Below are 21,919 nucleotides of genomic sequence, written 5' to 3'. Positions count from 1 at the left end.
GGAGTGGGGTAGATTTTCTTAGCTGCAAGTTAAATACTTAAGAGTCTAGCATCTGAAGTCTTAAATGGAAGTTTAATTCTTGTGCTAGTGAGAAATCTAAAGAGATCTCCCAATATTTCCATTTCTGATTACTTAGTCAATACTAATCTAGGTACTGCTGTGAAGGGACAATGCAAATGTAATGGAGGTCACTGAGCAGCTGACTTTTAAATAGGGGGATTATCCTGGATTACCTGGGTGGGCCCAATGTGATCACATGAGCCCTTAGAAGCAGGAGGAGGATGTATTTGCAAATAAGATAATCTTATATTTAAAGAATTCACTAAAGGGGCCGGGCGCGGTGGCTCACCCCTGTAATCCCAGCACTTTGGGAGGCCAAGGCGGGTGGATCACGAGGTCAAGAGATTGAGACCATCCTGGTCAACATGGTGAAACCCTGTCTCTACTAAAAATACAAAAAATTAGCTGGGCACGGTGGCGTGTGCCTGTAATCTCAGCTACTCAGGAGGCTGAGGCAGGAGAATTGCCTGAACCCAGGAGGTGGAGGTTGCGGTGAGCCAAGATCACACCATTGCACTCCAGCCTGGGTAACAAGAGCGAAACTGCATCTCAAAAAAAAAAAAAAAAAAAAAAAAAATTCACTAAAAAATTATTAGAACTAATAAACGGTTCCTCAAGGTGTCAGGATACAAGATTAATATACCAAATTCAGTTGTATTCCTATATACTAGTAATGAAAATTCATATTTCTATAAATTAGTGCTAACAAATTGAAAATAGAAAGAAAATGGGCTAGGTGCAGTGGCTCATGCTTATAATCCCAGCGCTTTGGGAGGCGGAGGTAGGAGAATTGCTTGAGGCTAGGAGTTTGAGAACAGCCTGGGCAACAGAGTGAGACCTCATCTGTATAAAAATGTTTTAAAAAGGAAAATGATTATATTAGCAATAGTATCAAGGAGAATAAAATATATAGAAATAAATTTAACAAAAGAAGTGTAAAACTTGTACACCGAAAACTGCAAAACATTGTTGATAGAAATTTAAGAAGACCTAAATAATGGAAAGACAACCAATGATCATGGATTGGGAGACTTAACATTGTTCAAATAGAAATACTTTGAAAATTGATACACTGATTTTTTTGTTGTTGTTGCAAAAATTGACAAGATAATCCTAAAATTCTTATGAAAATAAGAAGAACCAAGAATAGCCAAAACAATCTTGGGCAAAAAAAAAGATAAAGTTGGAGGACACTTATTTCAAAAGTTACTACATAGATGCAGTAATCAAGACAATGTTGTATTAGCAGTAAGACAGACATGTAGATAATTGGAATATAATTGAGAGTCCAGAACTAAGCCTTCATACTGAGGGTTAATTGATTTTTAAGTGTGTGCTAAGACAATTCACTGGGTGGGAAGAGTAGTCTTTTAACAGATAGTCCCAGGACAACTGGATATTCACATGCATGATGGTGAAGTTGAACCTCTTTTTTTATATCATATGCAAAAATTAAATACAAATGGGCCATGCATATAAATTTAACAGCGAAACCTATAAAACTCTTAAAATACTGGAGTAAATCTTCATTTCTTGGCTTAGGCAATGGTTTCTTGGAACAAAAAATACAAGCAATAAAAGAAATAGATAAATTTAACTTAATTAATATGAAAATCTTGTGTACTTCAAAAGACCACAGAAAATAAAAAAGCAACTACAGAATGAAGAAAATATTTGCAAATCATGTATCTGATAAGGAGCTTAAATCCAAAATATAAAAAACTCTTACAACTCTATGATTTAAAGATAAATAGCCAAATTTTAAAGTAGCTAAAGGATCTGAATGGATGTTTCTTCAAAGAAGATATACAAATCATCAATAATCCCATGGGGAAACGCTCAGTATTATTACTAAAAATGCAAATCGGCCGAGCACCGGTGGCTCACGCCTGTAATCCCAGCACGTTGAGAGGCTGAGGCAGGTGGATCAGGAGGTCAGGAAATCGAGAGCATCCTGGCCAATGTGGTGAAACCCCGCCTCTACTAAAAACACAAAAAAATTAGCTGGGCATGGTGGTGTGCGCCTGTAGTCCCAGCTATTTGGGAGGCTGAGGCAGGAGAATCTCTTGAACTCAGGAGGTGGAGGTTGCAGTGAACCGAGATCACGCCACTGCACTCCAGCCTGGTGACAATGAGACTCCATCTTAAAAAAAAAGAGAAAAGAAAAAAGAAAATGCAAATCAAAAACACAATGAGATGTCAGCCATACACCAACAAGATGATTTTAAAAAAGATAATAATAAGGACTGACAATAATGTGGAGAATTTGGGACTGTCATGCATTGCTGATGGGAATGTAATAGGGTGCAGCTACTGTGGAAAACACTTTAGCAGTTCCTCAAAGGTTAAACACAGAACTACCATATAATCCAGCAATTCCACACTCATACAAAAACTAGCACATGTTTATAGCAGTGTTATTCTTAATAGTAAAAGAGTAGAAATAACCCAAAGGTCCATGGACTGCTGAATAGGTAAATAAAGTGTTAGATAGTCACACAATGGAAAATTATTCAGCAACGAAAAGGCATAAAGTACTGATATATGCTAGAACATGGATAAGCCTTGGAAATATTATGCTAAATGAAAGAAGATAGTCATATACAAAGCAGAATGTTGCATGATTCTGTTTATATGAAATATCCAGAAGAGGAGGACCTGTAAATAAAGAGTACATTGATACTCGCCAAGGGCTGGGGGAAGGCGGAAACTGGGTTTCATTCTGAGATGATAAACATGTATTGATTGGAGTAATGGTTATACAACTCTGGGAATATACTAAAAAGCCATTGAATTGTACTCATAAAATGGGTAAATTGAGTGGCATGTAGATTTTACCTCAAAAACAGCTGCTTTAAAAAGCAGAAGAGGAAGTCAGAGAAAGGAAGTAGAAGAGAAAGAAAGAGTGATCTCGGAGAAGGACAATTTACAGAGAATTCAACAGTAGAAGGATTTGACAACAGTCAGCCAGCAGGGACATGGGGTCCACAGTCCTACAACAGAAAGGAACTGGATGCTATGGAAGCAAGTGCCTCTTCAGAGCCCCTGGAGGAGGATGTAGCCCTGCTAGCATGTTACTTTCAGACTTGTGAGACCCAGAACAGGGGAACTAGTTGAGCCATGCTGTGCCCAGGCTTCTGATTGCATCCACTGTGCAATAATAAATGGTCAAGCTGCCAAATCTGTGGGGAAGTGTCATGGCAGCAACGGAAAACTAATGCAATTATTTGGGTCTTTATCATTGAGGATGGGCCTCAGGAAGTGACACCACTCTCTGTATATTGTTCTAAAACATAACACTATCACAATAAAAGCAACTTGCAAGGTGAAATTTTGTGCTAAAGCTGGTACCATCATTTTTGAAATTCTAATTCATTCAATCAAGTTTAGGTGTGAGAATTTAGGTAAAATGTATAGTTGAGAAAATTCTGTGGGTTCATATTCCCCCAGCTGCCCCCTCCCCAAGTGAATTGGCCAAGACTGCCATTTTTTGTCATTTTTCCGTTTTGGAAATGGAGCCAGGACACCAGGTTATAGACTGTTGGTATTGTACAACATTTGAGGTGGAGTAAGTGTCATTGGACTAAAGTCTTCATTTGACTAAAGTGTTCACTTTGCTGCATTGGAGATATGCCTTCGCCCTGAAGCTTTGTTTTTTCATCTGTAAAATGGGATTCCTACATATCTATACTGTTAATAAGAACAGTTGCCATAAAAGATGGCCTTAACCACTTCTCTCTAACCTTAGTTTTTGCTTTGGTTATTGTTGTAGACTAAATGTTTCTCCACCCCCACACCACCCCCTACTGCTCACACACTATTTGTATGTTGAAGCCCTAATCATCAGTGTGGCTATATTTGAAGATGTTACCTCTAAAAAAAGTAATTCAGGTTAAAGGAGGTCATAAGGGTGGGGTTCTTATCTGATAGGATTAGTGTTCTTATGAGAAGAGACACCAGAGAGTTCTCTCTCTCTCTGGGTTTCTCCCTCTCTCTCCCCACGGCTCCCCTAATGCACACACTGAGGAAAGGCCATGTGAGCACACAGGGAGAGGGTAGTCATTTGCATCACAAGGAGATAGTTCTCGATAACCCTGCTGGCACTTTGATCTTGGACTTCTGGTCTTCAGAGTCATGAGAAAATAAACCTCTGTTATTTGAGCCATTCAAGTAATGGCACTTTGCGATGGCAACACTAGAAGACTAACACAGGCACTCATCAAAGGCTCTGGGTCTGAATGCTAGACAGGCAGGAATGGACACCAGTCCCCAACAGATGCACTCACATGCAATGGTCATAATAGGAATTTTGGAATGTGCACCTCTGCATTAAAATCTGCAGCCGGCATTGTGTTATGTGTTAGCAGGGACACGACTCTCGATCTTGCATTCTTTCATCATCATACGGAGCCACCGAGCGATTGTTTATCCTCCCTCCATCTCAGAATGCTCACCTCTTGCCTCATTTGCAAAACTGTGTTGGGCCTGAGAGTGAAATCCAGGTGCTACAGTGTGAAGCTTTGTAAGATTTAAGCAGCATCATGTCATGCCAAGAGCTCAAAAGGACGAAAAGAAACATATTTGCATGCACATTCCCCAATCTGGCCCTCAAAACTGAAATTTTATCCTCCTTTTACAAATATAGAAACTAGAATTGGTAACTTTCCAAAGTCACAAAGATCACAGATGTGACAGGTGGGCCCAAACAGGTCCTCCCTACACATCCCCACTGGAACTCAGCACAAGGAATTAAAATTTATTCTGCATGGCTGGGTGTGGTGACTAACACCTATAATCCCAGCACTTTGGGAGGCTGAGGCGGGTGGACCACTTGAGTTCCAGAGTTCAAGACCAGCCTGGCCAACATGGCAAAACCCAGTCTCTTCTAAAAATACAAAAATTAGCCAGACGTGGTGGCTTGTGCCTGTAATTCTAGCCACAAAGGAGGTTGAAGCATGAGAATTGCTGGATCCCAGGAAGCGGAGTTTGCAGCGAGCTGAGATCACGCCATTGCACTCCAGCCTGGGTAACAGAGTGAGGTTCTGTCTCTAAAAAATTAAAAATAAATACATAAATAAAATTTGTTTTGCACCTCAAAAATAAAGAGCAGAGAATTTGAAGCATTCTAGGTGTTGCAGCATCTATAATTTTGACTTCTGTCCAAATAGTGTTGTCTTAGTTCATGTCTGTTCTTATAACAGAATATAAGACTGGCTAATTGATTTAAAAATCCATTTATTTCTTACAGCTCTGGAGGCTGGGAAGTCCAAGGTTGAGAGGCCACATCTGGTGAGTGCCATCTTACTATATCATAGCACGACCCAGAGCATCACAGGCGAAGCGGGTGAGGGCTGGCTCAGGTCTCTCTTTTCTTATAAAGTCACCAGTCCCATCATGGGGGGTCCTAACAGGTGACCTTATCTGAATCTAATTACTGCCCAAAGGCCCTGGCTCCACTCTATCAACAAATGAATTTAGGGACTATGTTTCCAACACATGTTCGATGTTACTTAGTTAGTATTATAAAATTGCTCGCAAGAAAGTTTATTTCAATTTAAAATTTTACTATGAGCGTTAGGAAGTGCATTTCTAATAATGCACTTGCCAGCACAGCGTGTTGGTATTTTCACTTTATCAGCCTTCACAATGACCATGTTAATTAATTTTTATTTCCATTTTATAGCTGAGGAATTGAAATATAGTTTTATACCCAATAATTAAAATGTAGTTTTTCTTGCCAGGAAAGTACGCCACTTGGAAAATTTATTATTGTTACTATTTTGTTGTTGTTGTTGCTGTTGATTTTTAAAAATTTTACCAAGTACCTTGAAAAAAATCCACCTACTTTGCAAATATTAAAGAGTGAGAAAATAGATAAGGGAAGCAGCTGACTTACCCAGTCGGGGAGAGGCTTGTTAATCCTCTGGTACTGGCCTGCCAACACAAGCAGATCGAGTGTTATTTTAATCACTGTGGTAGCTCCAAACATCAAAGAGACTGGGCCCACTTTTTCTCCAGAAATGTTTTGTCGGTTTTAATTAACTTAACCTTGATTGTAATTTTTCAAAACTAAAGTGCGTTTTTCTCTATTTCCCATTCTACCTGTTACTCTTGCAAAACAGGGACAATGAAAAGGGAGAAAAGAAAATCGAATTCAAATCAAACAGTGACCTGGAGGTAAGAAACCTCACCGCTACTGCAGCAGGTCAAAATTCCCATTGCTAGAGAAACAGAATGTTAGAAGACCTCTCATATCAGTTGCTCCCAGAGTCATGAGTCAGCAGCAGCTCAGCTAATGATGAGGTTCATTTTTCCCTTCTTTTCCCCCACAAGGCACACACGGCATGTTGCAATTGCAATAATCTGTCCACACATCTGTCTGCTTAAATAGACTATAAGTATTTTGAGGACAGGAGACATAGCTACTCACTCATCTATTCCTAGCGCCAGGCACAAGACCCCCTATTGAATAATTGAGTTATGGACCAGGTGTCTGTTGAATGAAAACACAGCAGTTGCCATTTCTCAGCACTCGACACTCTTATTTGGGCTTGTTTTCTGGAAGGTTGCCTAGGGTCATTCAGCCCACGCAGTATTCTGTGTTTAAAATTTTATCCTCGGATTATTCAAAACCACTGTAGAGTTTTTTGTTCTTCATAAACTTTATTTTCCTAAATTGCACTGTAGTTTCCTGCTACTAGCCTGCATCAGCGAGCATTAGGAACAGACATTTAAAAAAAAATGGTTTCTTTTAATCAAATTCCCTTTATTAGCACATATGTGAGAAGTTCCTTTCAGGTCTCAGGAGCTGCATGCTTCTTAGCAACTGGTTTGCTTTGATTTAAGGATATTTCCCTTCTTCCTTTGGCTGCTGAGAAATTCAGGATAAATTTCTGAATGTGATCTAGGTATTGCAGAGGACCATGACGTGATAAGCATTTCTACATCTTGTTCTGGCTTTATTATTTTCTTTTTGAGACAGAGTCTTGCTCTGTCACCTAGGCTGGAGTGCAGTGGTGTGATGTCAGCTCACTGCAACCTTCACTTCCTGGGTTCAAGCGATTCTCATGCCTTAGCCTCCTGAGTAGCTGAGATTACAGGAGGATACCACCAAGCCTGGCCAATTTTTGTGTTTTTAGTAGAAACGGGGTTTCACTATGTTAGCCGGGCTGCTCTGGAACTACTGACCTCAAACGATCCGCCCACATTGGCCTCCCAAATTGCTGGGATTACAGGCATGAGCCACCGTGCCCGACCTATTATTTTCTTAAACTTTTGTTCTTTCACTCTAAATTCCCTTATCTTACCAAAATATGAAATAAAGAGTTGTTAATTGTATCAGCATGCCCAAGTCTTTTCTAAGGTGTAATGTACAAATTAATGCAAGTTTGGCTCAGTGGAAACACAGTTCTGGAATTTGCCTAGGACCAGTACATACAAGGAGTGTTAATGAGAGAGCTAATCTCCTTGAAATAATGAGCCTGGAGGAACAGAATCCTGCCTGCACCTGCCCTTGGACCCAGCCCTTTCTTGTAGTTGGATAGCAGCTCTGGGGTACTAATGACACCTTCCTGACCCAGCACAATTACATCCCCACTGAGATCCCTGGCAGAGAAACCAACACATTTTCCAGCCCTTTAGAGCAGCAATTTGTACTCTCTCATGAATCGAGTTAAATTAATAAGGTCACCCATTAAAGACCAGCTGGCCCGGAAGGAGCAAATGCGCTCAGAATTATTGGGGATCTGTTCTGGCCCTCGTTATCCAGGAAAACAACGCCACTGACTAATTCAGGGTTCAATATAATTTCATTTTAGGAAACTGGCCTCAAGGAGTGCAGTCATGATGCTGACGTCTTCTCGGGGAGCTGCGGAGTCTCTTTTCTCACCGGAGGTGAGCGTCCCAGCCTGAGACTCTCCTGGATTCCCCAAATACGCTTCATGACCCTTCTGCGTCTGCTGGTGTAGACCCTGCCTGGAGCCCCTTCTCCCTCCCGCCTCGCCTTTGCTTCCCAGATGCTCACAGTCCTTTCAGATCCAATTTCCCTGCTTTTCTCTCTGACTACTCCAGGCCTCATCAATCTCATTGAATTGTTAAAGCATGTAATTTGTCTCACTCACCATGACCCTGAAATACGAATAGGCAGGATCTGATTACTTCTTTCTTGTGTGTTCTTTAGGAAAGGAATTATCTTCATCTCTCAGTCTCCTAGAGTACCTATCTGTGCCATCAGTGCCGAGTTTTGGAAGTGCCATCTTAAAGCATGGTCCTAACACTGTGCATCAGTTCATGTCACTCGTTGCCCATGTCCTACAGTCCAGGTGCCCTGTGCGGCCCCCAGAGCTCAGCACAACCTGCCTCCACCCTGCTCTCTGATCTCATCCCTTTCCTGCCTCTTCTCTCCTGGACCAAACTGTAGTCAGGCTCCCATGAACTCTCTTCTCTATGAGGCCCTACCTTGTGGGATTCCGCATTCAACTCTGCATTGTCCAATTTTTGCAAGACTCCCGCTAAGTCAGTTCAGCCAGAATCTCCCATTCTCCATGCCTGGTCACCCTCCACATCTCATCTAATCAGGGCCTTCCTCTGCCACCTCCCTTCCATGATGATGTCTGATCGCCCTGGCCTGCCTTCAGCAAGAATCCTTTCAGGTCAGTTTAGCCAGAATCCACCTCTGCCCCCACCCTTTGTAAAGGAGAACCATGAAATGATAAGGATTCCTACATCTTCTTCTGGCTTTATTCTTTTCAGTTTTTTTTTTTAACAAAAGGTGTTCTCTGTAATTTTCCTTTCCCAGACCCTCACCCCGCTCCCTTGGCTATAAATTTCCACTTGTACTTATTGTATTTTGAGTTGAGCCCAATCTCTCCCGTACTGCAAATGCTCATTACGGTAATGACCGTAGCTATCTCCATCGTCTGGAATAAAGCCAGTCTGACTGTTCTGTAATAATAATCATGAAACTCTTCCTCTACCTCTGTCTCACCTCCGACTTCAGCAGCTTCAACCTCTCAAGTGATTCTCATGCCTCAGCCACCCGAGCAGCTGGAATTACAGGAGGACACCACCATGCCCGGCTAATTTTTGTATTTTTAGTAGAAACAGGGTTTCACTACATTGGCCAGGCTGCTCTTGAACTCCTGACCTCAAATGATCCACCTGCCTTGGCTTACGAAAGTGCTGGGATTACAAGCATGAGCCACTGTGCCCAGCCTATAGTTTTCTTAAACTTTAGTTCTTTCACTCTAAATTCCCTAATCTTATCCCTTGAGTCTCCCAGCACACCCAGTTCATACTATTACAGGAGCTTGCACACACCAGCCCTCTGTCTAGAGCCCTCTTTTCTTGGCTCTGCCCATGCGTAGATCTTTGTCCACCATCCAACTGTATCTGAAATGTCATCTCCCCTGGAGTGGGCTTCCCTGACCACTGACGTCAGGCAAAAATTAAAAAGCACCTCTCCAGCCCCGTTCCTCACCATCCCTGGCACCTGGTATGGCAGTGAGAATGTTGCCCGCACGTATGCACTAGGCCAGCCTCCTTTCCCTGTAGTGCTTGGCTGCTGTACGTATCTCTCCTTCCCCTGCATTGGGCAGGCGGGTGGGCATGGCATGGATCTCTCGCCCCTGGGGCGTTGGCTGCAATGGACTCTAGGTTGCCCTACTTGACCTTCCATGCTCTTGTTCTTGCCTCGGTGGCTGGGCAGAGACCCTGAGGCCCATGGGGATGATGGAAGCCATTGGGGAAAAGGGAGGTGAATCAGAATGAGTGTTTGGAAAAAGCCTTCCTTTGATCCACATTGGATTGTGATGTGAGCAAGAAACAAACCTATATTATATTCCACTAACATTTGTAGTTTATTCATTATAGATGGTAGTCCTCCCTGATTCATACTTTTTTAAAAAAAAATTTCTCCATAGCATCTAGGAACAAAGCCAACCAGTAAATAATCTCGTTACAGACTGTGGTACCAGCCTTTCCCCAGGCAATGGCAAGACTTCAGGCTCCCGATGGCTTCTGCAACCCACGTGTAGCAGAGATGGGCATATGGTGAATGCACAGTAAATCGTCAATTGTCAAATATAGCATGCGGTACAGCACGAACATGTCAGAGCCGGGAAGCTGCGGCAGAAACTTCCTTCTCCCGCGCTGAGGGAATAGAGCTTTATGCTTCCTCTCTTGGACCTGGATCCCCACCAAAGTGGCTCACCCAAACCCCTCCAGGCCTTTGCATCTTCCTGGACCTGAAAGATAGATTGGCTTCCTAGGGCCATTTTCGAAAAAGAGAAAGAGATTTTCTCAGTAGATTTCACATCTGCATCCTGGGAGAATTATGGTTGTGTTGTGTGGATGTGTGGAGGGTCATTCATCACCTACAGACACCAGACAGCTCCAGAGAACAACTGACTTCTGTGTTTCCCTCAAGGAAACATCCTTTTGCAAAAAACAACGTCCCTTTGAAAGTTATTTTTAAGAGGGAAGTGAAGATGGATATGTGCAGTGTAAAGCCCAGGGAGTCTCCTGATAGGCAGAAGGCCTTCAACAGCTCTTCTCGCATCTACAGAGGCCCAGCCAAGGATGACAGGGGTGTTTGGCCAACACCCATCCAACTGGGGTCTCCTCACCATTTGCATCAGCCTCACCTTGGGAGCTGAAAAAAGTAAGTAAGGCAAAACCGGAGCCCCAGAGCAAACCGATTCGATCAGTCTGCTTTTCTCCTCAAGCTCCTATGGTGACATTTATCACCCCGAAGTTTCAGAACCGCTAACCTAGAAGCTCCAATTCCCTTCCAAAGGAAGGTAGGCCATTAAGTAAATAGAGACTCTCGGATTATTTTCATTTGGAAACACTTCTGTGAGCTTAAGTCTCTGGAGGTACAGGACCGGTGCCTTCATCTGTGCCCCCATTTAGTGGCTTTTCAGGGACGGGATAGCCAGTGGACCTTCAAATGCTGTTGACATGGGATATTCACATTCAAAGGAAATCCTGGACTGGAAGAATTCCCAGTGGGTCCCATGGCAAGAATATGCTTATCTTGTATGAGAGGAGAAATAAAATTAGGAAGCCTGCAGAGGTTTAGCACTTTGTATTTCTCTAGAAAGGAAAGTCAGTCAGCAGGTTCCTCAGACGTTCTCAAGCCAGACAGGTCCCCCAAGCAAAACCAGCTTCTGGTTTCATTTCAGTTACAAGAGAAGACTTGGGGGAGTGAAGAAGGGAAGGAGAGGTGTGGCGATGATCAGGGTTGGCTCCAAATCTGGAGGTGCCAGCTAGATTTAGTAATATATGTTGAACAAGATCAGAAAACCAAAGACCACATGGTCTCACTCATAAGTGGGAGATGAACAATGAGAACACATGGACACAGGGAGGGGAACATCACACACCCGGGCCTGTAGGGGGGTAGGAGGATAGGGGAGGGAGAGCACTAGGAGAAATACCTAATGTAGATAATGGGGTGATGGATGCAGCAAACCATCATGGCATGTGTATACCATATAACAAACCTGCACGTTCTGCACATGAACCCCAGAACTTAAAGCATAATAAAAAAAATAATATGTGTTGAAAATTGGGAGGTCCATGAGTCCTGGCTACCTGTCACTAACCACTCTGTGGCAGAGACAGTTGTGTGTCTCCCCATGTCTATTTTCTCTGTCTTCTCGGGTACCAGAACCCTTGTTGTTTAACTGGGCACGCGGTCACCTGGAGCTATACGTCTTCCTTGCAGCTACATATGGCCATGAGTCCAAGTTTTGGTTAATAGAATCTAGGTGGAAAATCAAGTCACAATTTTTAGGATACTTCCTGAAGTTGTTACGCACTTTTTTTGTGTGTGTGTGTGACAGCGTCTTGCTCTGTTGTCCAGGCTGGAGTGCAGTGGTGCAGTGGTGCGATCTCAGCTCACTGCAACCTCCGCTTCTCGGGTTCAAGCGATTCTCCTGCCACAGTCTCCCGAATAGCTGGGATTACAGGTACCTACCACCATGCCTGGCTAAGGTTTGTATTTTTAGTAGAGATGGGGTTTCACCATGTTGGCTAGGCTGGTCTTGAACTCTTGACCTCAGATGATGTACCTGCCTCAGCTTCCCAAAGTGCTGGGATTACAGACTTGAGCCACTGTGCCCGGCCTGCACCTTTTATTTCTCCTTTTTCTCTTCTTTCTCCATCCTGTTGCCTGGAGTACAGACATCAGTATTTTAGGCTGTAAGATTGAGGCCAATACAAGGGAGGGAGCAAGAAGGCAGGAAGAACAGGGTCTCTGAGGACTTCCAGGATCAGAGCTGCCAAAGAGCCTTGGACTGCTTACTTTGGGACTTGACTTATATAAGAGAAAAAAAATAAGCATCTATCGTGTTTAAGCCCCATGAATTTTTTTAAGTGCCTTGCAGTCTTTGATGTTTTATCTCCTTATGGAGGTGAGTGTTTGGCAGTGACAGAGCAGAGCTGCTGATCTATTTCATGGGAGCTGGTCCAGAAGTTTCAGGTTTAAGTCCTGGCCCTGTCACTCTTGAGCGATGTGACCTCAGGCAAACCCAATTACTTATAAGCCTCAGTTAACCAGGGTTAACTTGTAGAATGGGAATAATAGTACCTACCCTCAAATGGCTGTTGAGAAGTTTTGATCAATGGAATTTAGGTGGGAAATCAACTCATAATTCCCAGAGGATAACTTCTTGGCTCAGCGCCCAGTAACAAGATGCTGTGTTCTGTGTTTGTCTTTTCAAGTTTAACTTCACGATCAAATCCTTCTCACTCAACCTAGGTCGTTAGCACTGCTTTCAAATCTATATCGAGTACTTGTTCATTTTTAGTGCTGATTTTTAAACAAAATGTGTGGATTTTTCAGCATTCAACTCTGTTGACATCCACCTGCTGATTCTTCACAAGGGTTCTTCAAGCTGGGGTCCCCTTCAGCTGTGAGGCACAGGGATTCAGTGGCCACCATCATCTGGGTGTCCCCTTATTATAAGATTAACAAAAATACGGAGGCCAAAATTGTTTGGCACGTAACACCAACAAGGGCATTGTTACGGATTTGAGTTCTACTTCACTGATTTCTTTCCAAATTTTCTAGCGTCTCTTGGACTTGTTTTACCTTATCTGTTTTTTTTTTTTTGATGGAGTTTCTCCCTGTCACTCAGGCTGGAGTGCAGTGGCACGATCTCCGTTCACTGCAATCTCTGCCTCTAGAGTTCAAGCAATTCTCTTGCCTCAGCCTCCTGAATAGCTGGTATGACACGCGTGCCCAGCACGCCTGGCTAATTTTTGTATTTTTAGTAAAGATGGGGTTTTACCATGTTGGCCAGGCTGGTCTTGAACTACTGTCCTCAAGTGGTCCACCTGCCTCACCCTCCCAAAGTGCTGGGAATTCAAGCATGAGCCATCGCACCTGGCTAGTTTACCTTGTCTATACAGTGAGAATAATAAGATCAATCCTGTGAAGCTAAATTGGTAAGTTTATAAAGTGCCAGGCACAAGCTGGGGACTCCGTGTATGTAGCTGTCTTTCCTTTTTCCTCATCCTCAGGTCCTAAGCCTCGTTGGTGGTGTGAGAGAACCAGGGTTCAAACTCCGGGGTCTGGATTGACAACCCCACACTTTCTTTTCTCTATACTCTGTGGCCTTCCTCAGTTTCTTTTAGGAACCATATGATATTTGGGGATAGAAGGCATCAAGCTGATTTTACTCAGTATAATGAGAAATAGGGTAGTCTACACCCTTTCCCCTGGACGTTTCCAAACTTCAGAACATCTTCAATTTGGCATCAATCTATGTCTGTAGGGAAAGGGAGAAACCAACTTCCTTGTATTCCTTTTCACCATTCCTGAGTAAAGGATTATGATAGTCAATGAGTTTTGACTATATGGCTTATCATTAGGAAGAAGAAAAGAAGGAAGAGGGAAATGAGAGAGATAGATATAGGAAAAAAATATGCATTTACATGCCACATAACCATGTTTTGGTCAACGATGAATCACATAGATGACTGTGATCTCATAAGACTATAATAGGGCAGAAAAATTCCTATTACAGTTACAGGAGTTATTAAGAAATTGTTTTAGGCAAACAGAGAGGAAAAAGGGTCCTTGGAAAGTTTTTGTTTCTTTTAGAGCAGCTCCAGAAATGTTTCTCATCTAGCAGGAAAGCCCCAGCTCTCAGAGCCTCTGGCAAGCTTTGATATGCAAAGACAAGCCATTAGAAACCGGTCGCACAAACATGGTGATTCCCGCCCCCTTCTTCTTGCCCTTGCCCTCCATGTGCCAGACAACATGGCCACCCCCACATCTGCACCCTCTCTTTGTGTAGAACATCATGGCACCTTGCTTTGCATATTAAAAGGCTAAGGTGGGAGGGCCACTTTTTTCACAGGCTACATGAATGACATGCCTGGTCAAGCCAATCCCCTACACCCTATGCAAATCAGGCTCCACCTCCTCCAGCCTCCTCATATAAGCAAGCACTTTTCTGCCATACATGGGGTTTTCTCATTGTTCAAATCCCCCATTCCTCTGTCTCTGCAACAGGGAGCTGTTTTCTTCTTCCTTCCTTCTTTCTTGCCTATTAAGCTCTGCACTCCTTAAAACTACTCTCATGTGTCTGTGTCGTTTTAACCAGTTTGGCACAAGACTAAGGACTCTGCTGTTCCTCCACTCATCGGATTCATATCATTACTCATGATGTTGTAGCCATTATAACATCATAGCACAATGCAGGACTCACATGCTTGTGGTGACGTTGGTGTAAATAACCCCACTGTGCTAACCAGTCATGTGAAAGTCTAGCACATACAATTATGTTCAGTATGTAATACTTCATAATGATAAAATAACTATAACACTGGTTTATGTGTTTACTAGATAATACTTTTTACTTTTCATTCATTTATTTTTTTAGATGGAGTTTTGCTCTTGTTGCCCAGGCTGGAGTGCAATGGTGTGATATCGGTTCACTGCAACCTCTGCCTCCCGGGTTCAAGTGATTCTCCCGCCTCAGCCTCCTGAATAGCTGGGATTACAGGTGCACACCACCATGCCCAGCTAATTTTGTATTTTTAGTAGAGATGGGGTTTCTCCATGTTGCTCAGGTTGGCCTCTAACTCCCGACCTCAGGCAATCCGCCCGCCTCGGCCTCTCAAAGTGCTGGGATTATAGGCGTGAGCCACCATGCCTGGCCACTTTTTATTGTTGTTTTAAAGCATCCTTCTACTTATTAGAAAAAGATAACTGCAAAACAGCCTCAGACAGGTCCCTCTGGATAGGTTCTAGAAGAAGGCATTCTTATTCTAGGGGATGACAGCTCCATGCCTGTCACAGCCCCTGAAGACCTTCCGGTGGACAAGATGTGGAGGCAGGAGGCAGTGATACTGATGATCCTGACGCTGTGTAGGCCTAGGCTCATGTGTGCATTTGTGTCTTAGTTTTTGGCTAAAACTTTAAAAAAATAAATAAAAATAGAAAAAAACCTTCTGGAATAAGGATATGAAGAAGGAAAATAGTTTTGTAAAATGCTGCAATGCATTTGTGCTTAAGGTAAGTCTTATCAGGAAAGAGTCAAAAAGTCACAAAACTTTAAACATTTATAAACATAAAGGTTATGGTAACCTAAGGTTAATTTATTATTGAAGAAAAAATATAGTTTTATCAACTTAAGGTAGCCTAAGTGTAGAGATGATAATGGCTCTGTTGGCTTACAGTGCCCTAGGCCTTCCCATTCACTCACCACTCATTCATTGACTCATCCAGGGAAGTTTCCCGTCCCGCAAGCTCCATTTACAGTAAGTGTCCTACACAGGAGTACCATTTTTATCTTTTATGTTGTATTTCTATTATATCTTTTCTATGTTTAGATATACACATTTTTAGCATTGCGTTATAACTGCCTACAGTATTCAGCATAGCAACATCCTGTACAGGATGTTTTGTTTGTAACCTAGGTGCAATAGGCCATAGTATATGGCCTAGGTATGTGGTGGGCGACACAGTCTAGGTGTGTGTAAGCACACTCCATGATGTCCACACACTGTTGAAATCCCCTAACGATGTACTTTTCAGAACACATCTCCATTAGCATGTGACATACGACTGTGTATATATATTTGTGTGTGTATACATACACACATACAAACACATATAAAGAGAGAGGAGAGAGAGAGACTCAGTGATCTAGCTCTCTGGGCATTTCAGTTTATTCACTGAACAGCAGTTCTTTGATCTGAAGATTATGAGCTAATAATTCTAAGCCACAAATAGTCCAAACTCACAGAAATAGCTACACAGGAAACATTAAATGGGAATTTGAAAAACAGACATAATGTTCTCACCAGGTGGCCCTTGGAAATTGACTTCTGTTCTCTAGTTCTTAATTTCCTCATCTGCAAAATACAGTAATACATTCTCAGACTACCTGAGTCACCAGGACCTTTCATTTTTGTTTTCTTTCTTTCTTCTTTTTAAAATCTGTGCTCAAAGCTGGTTATATGGACCTACCATATATTGGTTGAATGGATGGATGGATGAATGGGTGAATGGTGATAGAGAAGGCAGCTGCCTCCCATCCCATTCCTTGAGTGCTCCTTAAAAATTCAAACAAAGTATAGAGACATTTGTTATCTAGAGAATTGAGAAAAGCATCTTGGTGGGAACAGTCTGGGTAATTTTCTTCTTTCTCTCTCTTTAACCCTCGAGCAGTAATTCTAAAGAAGAATGGCCCAGAACTACTTGAATTGAAACTATCTTGTTAAAAGTAAGGATTCCTGGCCTTATATGCCGGCCAAAAAGTTTAAACCCTAAAGTAGGCTTGAGAATATTCATTTTTAACAGTTGTGATTTTTAACTGTTGTAATTGAATTTTGAAGATAATGTTAATCCTTGGGTTTACCAATCTTGGAATGATTTGAAATCCTGGCTTGTCCCAGCGATTCAACTGTCATTTTTTTTATTTGTTTCTGTTCACTAATATTCCCAACACCCTGGGGAAGAGAACCAGGAGGATGTCAGCCTCCGCTAAATACATACAGGCATTGCAGCATCTAGAAACAGCCAGCAGGGGGCATTGGATGCTCACATATTCTATACCTGCCTGTTTCCCTCTTGTCCTAAAATCCTAAGTAATTTTTCTTTTACAAGAAGGAAAAATCAACCTTGAAGACTGCTTTCTTGAGAAAAACCAAAAAGTAACATTTTCCTGGACAAAATGAAATTTCTTGTCTTTTAAATCAAATCAGCTAATATCCATCTTCATCAATGCTTTTATTATATGTGGAGGCTTAAGACAGAAGGACCCACTTTCTAAATAGGGCCATCTTTTCCAACTTCATTCTTTATTTAGTGGAAGGAGAAAAACTCATGAGTTTATTTCATGGAAAACATTGCACTGTTCTCTGTGTCTCAGCCTCTGAGAAGGTATTGACCTTGACAGATTGTCCCAGTTTAAGTGTGTGTGTCTTCTCCAGGCTTGGAATAGTTTTCTAAAGAATATTTTTTGATAGATTGTTTTTAGCATACGAAAACATATGCTTCTGTAGAAAATTATAAGACACAGATATGCAAAAAAGAAGGGAATAAACATTACTAAAATGTTACCTTAGCAAACAAATAATACAAATATACAAATATTTGGTTATAGTCAAGTCACTGATACACACACATAACCACACACAACACACATCATAGATATATAGTTTAACATATACGATCACTCTGTGTACGCTATTTTTACCTTTTTCACAAAATAACATGCTATCCACATATCCATGACAATGAATATGCTTCATCGTCATCATTTTAATGGCTCCATAGCATTTTCTCACATGAGTGCCCTCTCCTGTTTTCAAATAATCCCGTCGTAAAAAATCGGAAACAACCTGAACTATCTCGGAATGTTATAAACCCCGCCGTCAGTCACCGTCTTTTTTGTAAATCCTCATGCATATCTTAATTATATCAGGTCTGCTATACTCGAGTAGACATTTGTAGTGGTTCATAAGTACGGCTGCGCTGATTCATAAGTATGCACAGGTCTGCTGGGCTGTCATTTCTAACAGACCGGGAATGTCATGCTTTGCTGCTGTTTTTGGTAAGGTGTACATTTGAGTGTGTATGAGCTGGCCTGGGCGACTTTGTCTCAATGGACTTTCGTGGGGTTTCAGTTCGTTCACTTTCTCCTGCTGGTGTCTTTAGATTGTTGTTAAGGAAAAGAAATGTCCATCTGTCCGTTTCTCTCTGCCTTAACCAAGGTGAGGAGCAAGATGGAAAAAAGAGGGTGCAGGCAGGTGGAGCTAGCTGCTCTATGTTACCTGTGTGCTTTATGATTGACCAGTCACCAAGCACATCAGACAAGTCACTTCATTCCCAGGTACAACCCCCTTAGAATATTCTCTATCCTCCAGGATGCCAGTGCAGGGTGGGAGGGGATGCGAGGTGCAGGTAGGTGGAGAGGTGCATTTGATACTAACGACCCAACACAATTTGGAAACATCTACCTTGAGAGAACATAGCCTTGGTTAGGCCTGACTGGGAATCTGAATGAAAACTTTTTCTGTAAGAGGGATTAAGGGTGGGGGTCCATTCCCTGTGTGAACTCATATTTCCCAATTTCACTTTTGCTTTTGCCCAGTTCTCCTGGCTGCTGGGTGGGACGTGCTGAGTTATATGTGCCAATGTTTCTATGGTGAAACTTCCAAATTCCTTTGCTGGTTGTGTAACTCTTCACAACTCCATCACTTCTTTGCATGCTTCCTCTGGACAATGTCTCCATTTTTCTGCCTCATTCCAGTCATTCTGTGTAGACATCAGCTTTCTAGGGAGGTTCTGTGGGACTTTCCCTGAAATAATAACCCTCCCAGATGAATAGTACATACTTTCACTCAAACTTTAATGGGCTCCTGTTAAGTGTCTAGTACCAGCAAATAGGCTATGAAGAGAGATACAGGAGAAGCATCAAAGCTGGCTTTTGAACCATTCATTCTTTCCACCCATATTCTGGGGGTAAATTAGTGAGTCGCCACAAGACTGGCACTGAGGTAGACTTATACCCATTGCACAGATGAAGGAACTCAGGCTCAGAAGGATCTGTGCTTCATCCAAAGCTGCACAGCTAAGTAGAGAGCCAGGATCCCCATCGGGCCAGCCAGCTTCCAAAGCTTGTGAGAGTCACAGATCAGGCTGCAGCCTGGGGCAACTGGAAGGAATGGCATTAGTAGCTAATGTCGTTTCAAATAGGCCATAGTTTTATTGAAATAAAAACAAAAAAGAATGGAAAAAACAGCCCAACAGAGCCTTACTGTCATTCCCACCACTTAGGTGACAGAGAGCCCCAACTCACCTGTGTCACTACTGAGGTGAGGCCACGACCTAGGGCAGAAAAGAGAACCAGTTAAGTGTCCACTGCTCCGCCTCCACCGACCACCCCCCACATAGGAACAGGCAGTCATCAAGGGTCATTGCACAAGTCAGCCTCTGAAATTACCTTATGTATGTACTATTAGAGACCTGAAGTCACATATTATTCTATTATATATAGAAATATTGTACATATTTCCATATTCTAGAAGATAGCATGTAGAAGAAAATAAAAATTGACACCACAGGTTATATTTTGGTTATTCCCATGTACGTAGCTATGTACGTACGTACCTGAAGATGTATGCATACATTTAAACACATAGATGTATTGTTAAATCAAGTTTAGCCTAAAATCGCCTCCTTACATATTTTAAGTTCTGCCTAAAGATTTCTCTGTACATCATGAGCTATAAAAAGTGGAGGTGTAAACAGACAGTAGCCTTCACTTGTGCCCATCACGGAGTTTTGGCCAATCAAATGTAGCCAACGATTCGAACTGTGTTCAAATCAGGCAAACGCTGAGCTGCAACCTACCAGGCTTTTTCTGTACCACCTCCACTTCCGTTTTCTATAAATCAGTTTCCTTTTTCTGTCCATAAATCTTCTTCCACCACGTGGCTGCACTGGAGTCTCTGAGCCTCCTCTGGCTGGGAAGGCCACCGGATTCTCAAATCATTCATTGCTCAATTAAGCTCCTTTAAATTTCATTCTGCTGAAGTTTTTCTTTTATCAGTATAAATATAATATAAGAGAGCCCAGCATGGTGGCACACACCTGTAGTCCCAGCTACTCAGGAAGCTGGGGCGGGAGGATCACTTGAGCCCAGGAGTTCACGTACAACCTGGGCAACCTAGTAAGATCTCTTGAAAAAATAATATAAAAGAATGTGTAGAATTTTGATGTTACAAATACATTCTTTTTTTTTTTTCAACTTTGATATTATTTTATTGAAAAAAGGTACACAAAAACCACTAGGTACACAAGCCCAGGTGAGCGTAACAGGCAAGCCACCTCACACCTTCTTTTCTCTGAAAAATGCTTGACTTCTTTGCAGTAATCTTGTGCATTCCAGCAGTAGTATCTCACTTAACCTGGTTCCTTTTTCTCCAGGCTCAAAATAAAATCAAACTCTTCTTGAGTCAGGGGCTGAATTGATAATCTCTGGCGAAAATGTTATTCAAAAACAAGGTATTGATTATCTACCTCAGTGGTCCCCAATCATTTTGGCATCAGGGACCAGTTTCCTGGAAGAGAGTATTTCCAAGGATGGGAGTGGAGGATGGTTTCAGGATGAAGGGAAGAAATTGTTTTACCTCAGATCATCATGCGTCAGTAGGATTCTCATAAGGAGCGTGAAACTTGATCCCTCCCACGCACAGTTCACAGTAGGGTTTGCGCTCCTATGAGAATCTAATGCCGCGGCTGCTCTGCCAGGAGGCGGAGATCAGGTGATAATGTTTGCTAGTCCACTGTCCACCTCCTGCTGTGCGGCCCAGTTCCTAACACGCCACAGACCAGTACTGGTTCGTGGCCCGGGGTTGGAGACCCCTGATCTACATGATATTTCGAAGGGGCATTTAGGTTCTTGCTAGTCCTAACTATGTAAAATCATGTTGCTGTGTGTATTATTCCTGCATCTTTGAATCTTTAAGCCTCATCTCTGAATCTTTCTATAGAGAGATGTTATCAGTCACAATTAAGGGATCAAATAATGTGAACATTCTAGGCCCCTTGTTGCATATTGCTCAGTAGCTTTCTGGATGAGCTGTGCCAATTTATATTAATTTATAGTCTTACCCATGGAGTGTGATCATCTCACTGTGTCTCACCACCTTTAAATCTATACCTTAAAACCACTTTGCCTACATGGCACTTGATTCCTCATTTTACCCATTTCACTTCCTTGATGACTGGTGAGATTGAATTTCTTTTTGGCCGAAAGGTTTTGGGTCATTTATGAGTCTTCTTTGGTAAGTTATCTGTACATATCTTTGCCCATTTTCTTTTCTTTTTTTTTGAGGCGGAGTCTCGCTCTGAAGCTGGAGTGCAATGGCACAATCTTGGCTCACTGCAACCTCCACCTCCCAAGTTCAAGCCATTCTCCTGCATCAGCCTCACAAGTAACTGGGACTACAGGCATGCATCACCACACTGGGCTAATTTTTTTGTATTTTCAGTAGAGCTGGGGTTTCACCATGTTGGCCAGGGTGGTCTCGAACTCCTGACCTCAGGTGATCTGTTTGCCTTGGTCTCCCAAAGTGCTGGGATTACAGGCATGAGCCACCACGCCTGGTCTCACTTTCTGACAAGGTTTTTTCACAGCCACAATCCAACCCTTGGATGGTGTCCCTTTGGAAACACCTTTTCCCTAGGTTTTGGGCAATGCTTTGAAAAGCCCCAAGGTAGTGGAAGGCTCCTGAGGACGCTGCTTCCGTGAGCTGACTTGTTTGTGCCTTTAATAATCACAGGCCTTTGCATTACACCTTTCCTCCAAGGCAATCAAAGTGCGTCATAGGA

The 21,919-nt window shown here is 42.4% G+C and overlaps 1 protein-coding gene across 5 annotated transcripts in view; it reads right to left on the bottom strand.

The window, feature by feature from the left end:
* The window catches only part of CLNK (cytokine dependent hematopoietic cell linker), a 199,433-nt gene that overhangs the window by 81,778 nt on the left and 95,736 nt on the right, over positions 1-21,919 (bottom strand). For 3 of the 5 annotated variants that reach the window (XR_010338534.1, XM_064365700.1, XM_064365705.1), the window contains exons 4-5: positions 19,383-19,411; positions 5,957-5,994 (exon numbers count right to left, since the gene is read on the bottom strand). Coding sequence is in view for 2 of the 5 variants with exons in the window: in XM_064365700.1 (XP_064221770.1) it covers positions 5,957-5,994; positions 19,383-19,411 (67 nt within the window). In the remaining 3 variants the exon portion in view is untranslated. The remainder of the gene's footprint in view (positions 1-5,956; positions 5,995-19,382; positions 19,412-21,919) is intronic. The other 2 variants (XM_064365714.1, XM_064365712.1) reach the window with 2 other exon arrangements.

The sequence above is a fragment of the Aotus nancymaae genome, unplaced genomic scaffold (assembly GCF_030222135.1).
Source record: "Aotus nancymaae isolate 86718 unplaced genomic scaffold, 86718_ANA_hifiasm-v0.15.2.pri h1tg000006l, whole genome shotgun sequence".
NCBI lineage: Eukaryota > Metazoa > Chordata > Mammalia > Primates > Aotidae > Aotus > Aotus nancymaae.
Note: the sequence above shows the minus strand (reverse complement) of the source record. Positions and strands in the feature narration are given on the sequence as shown.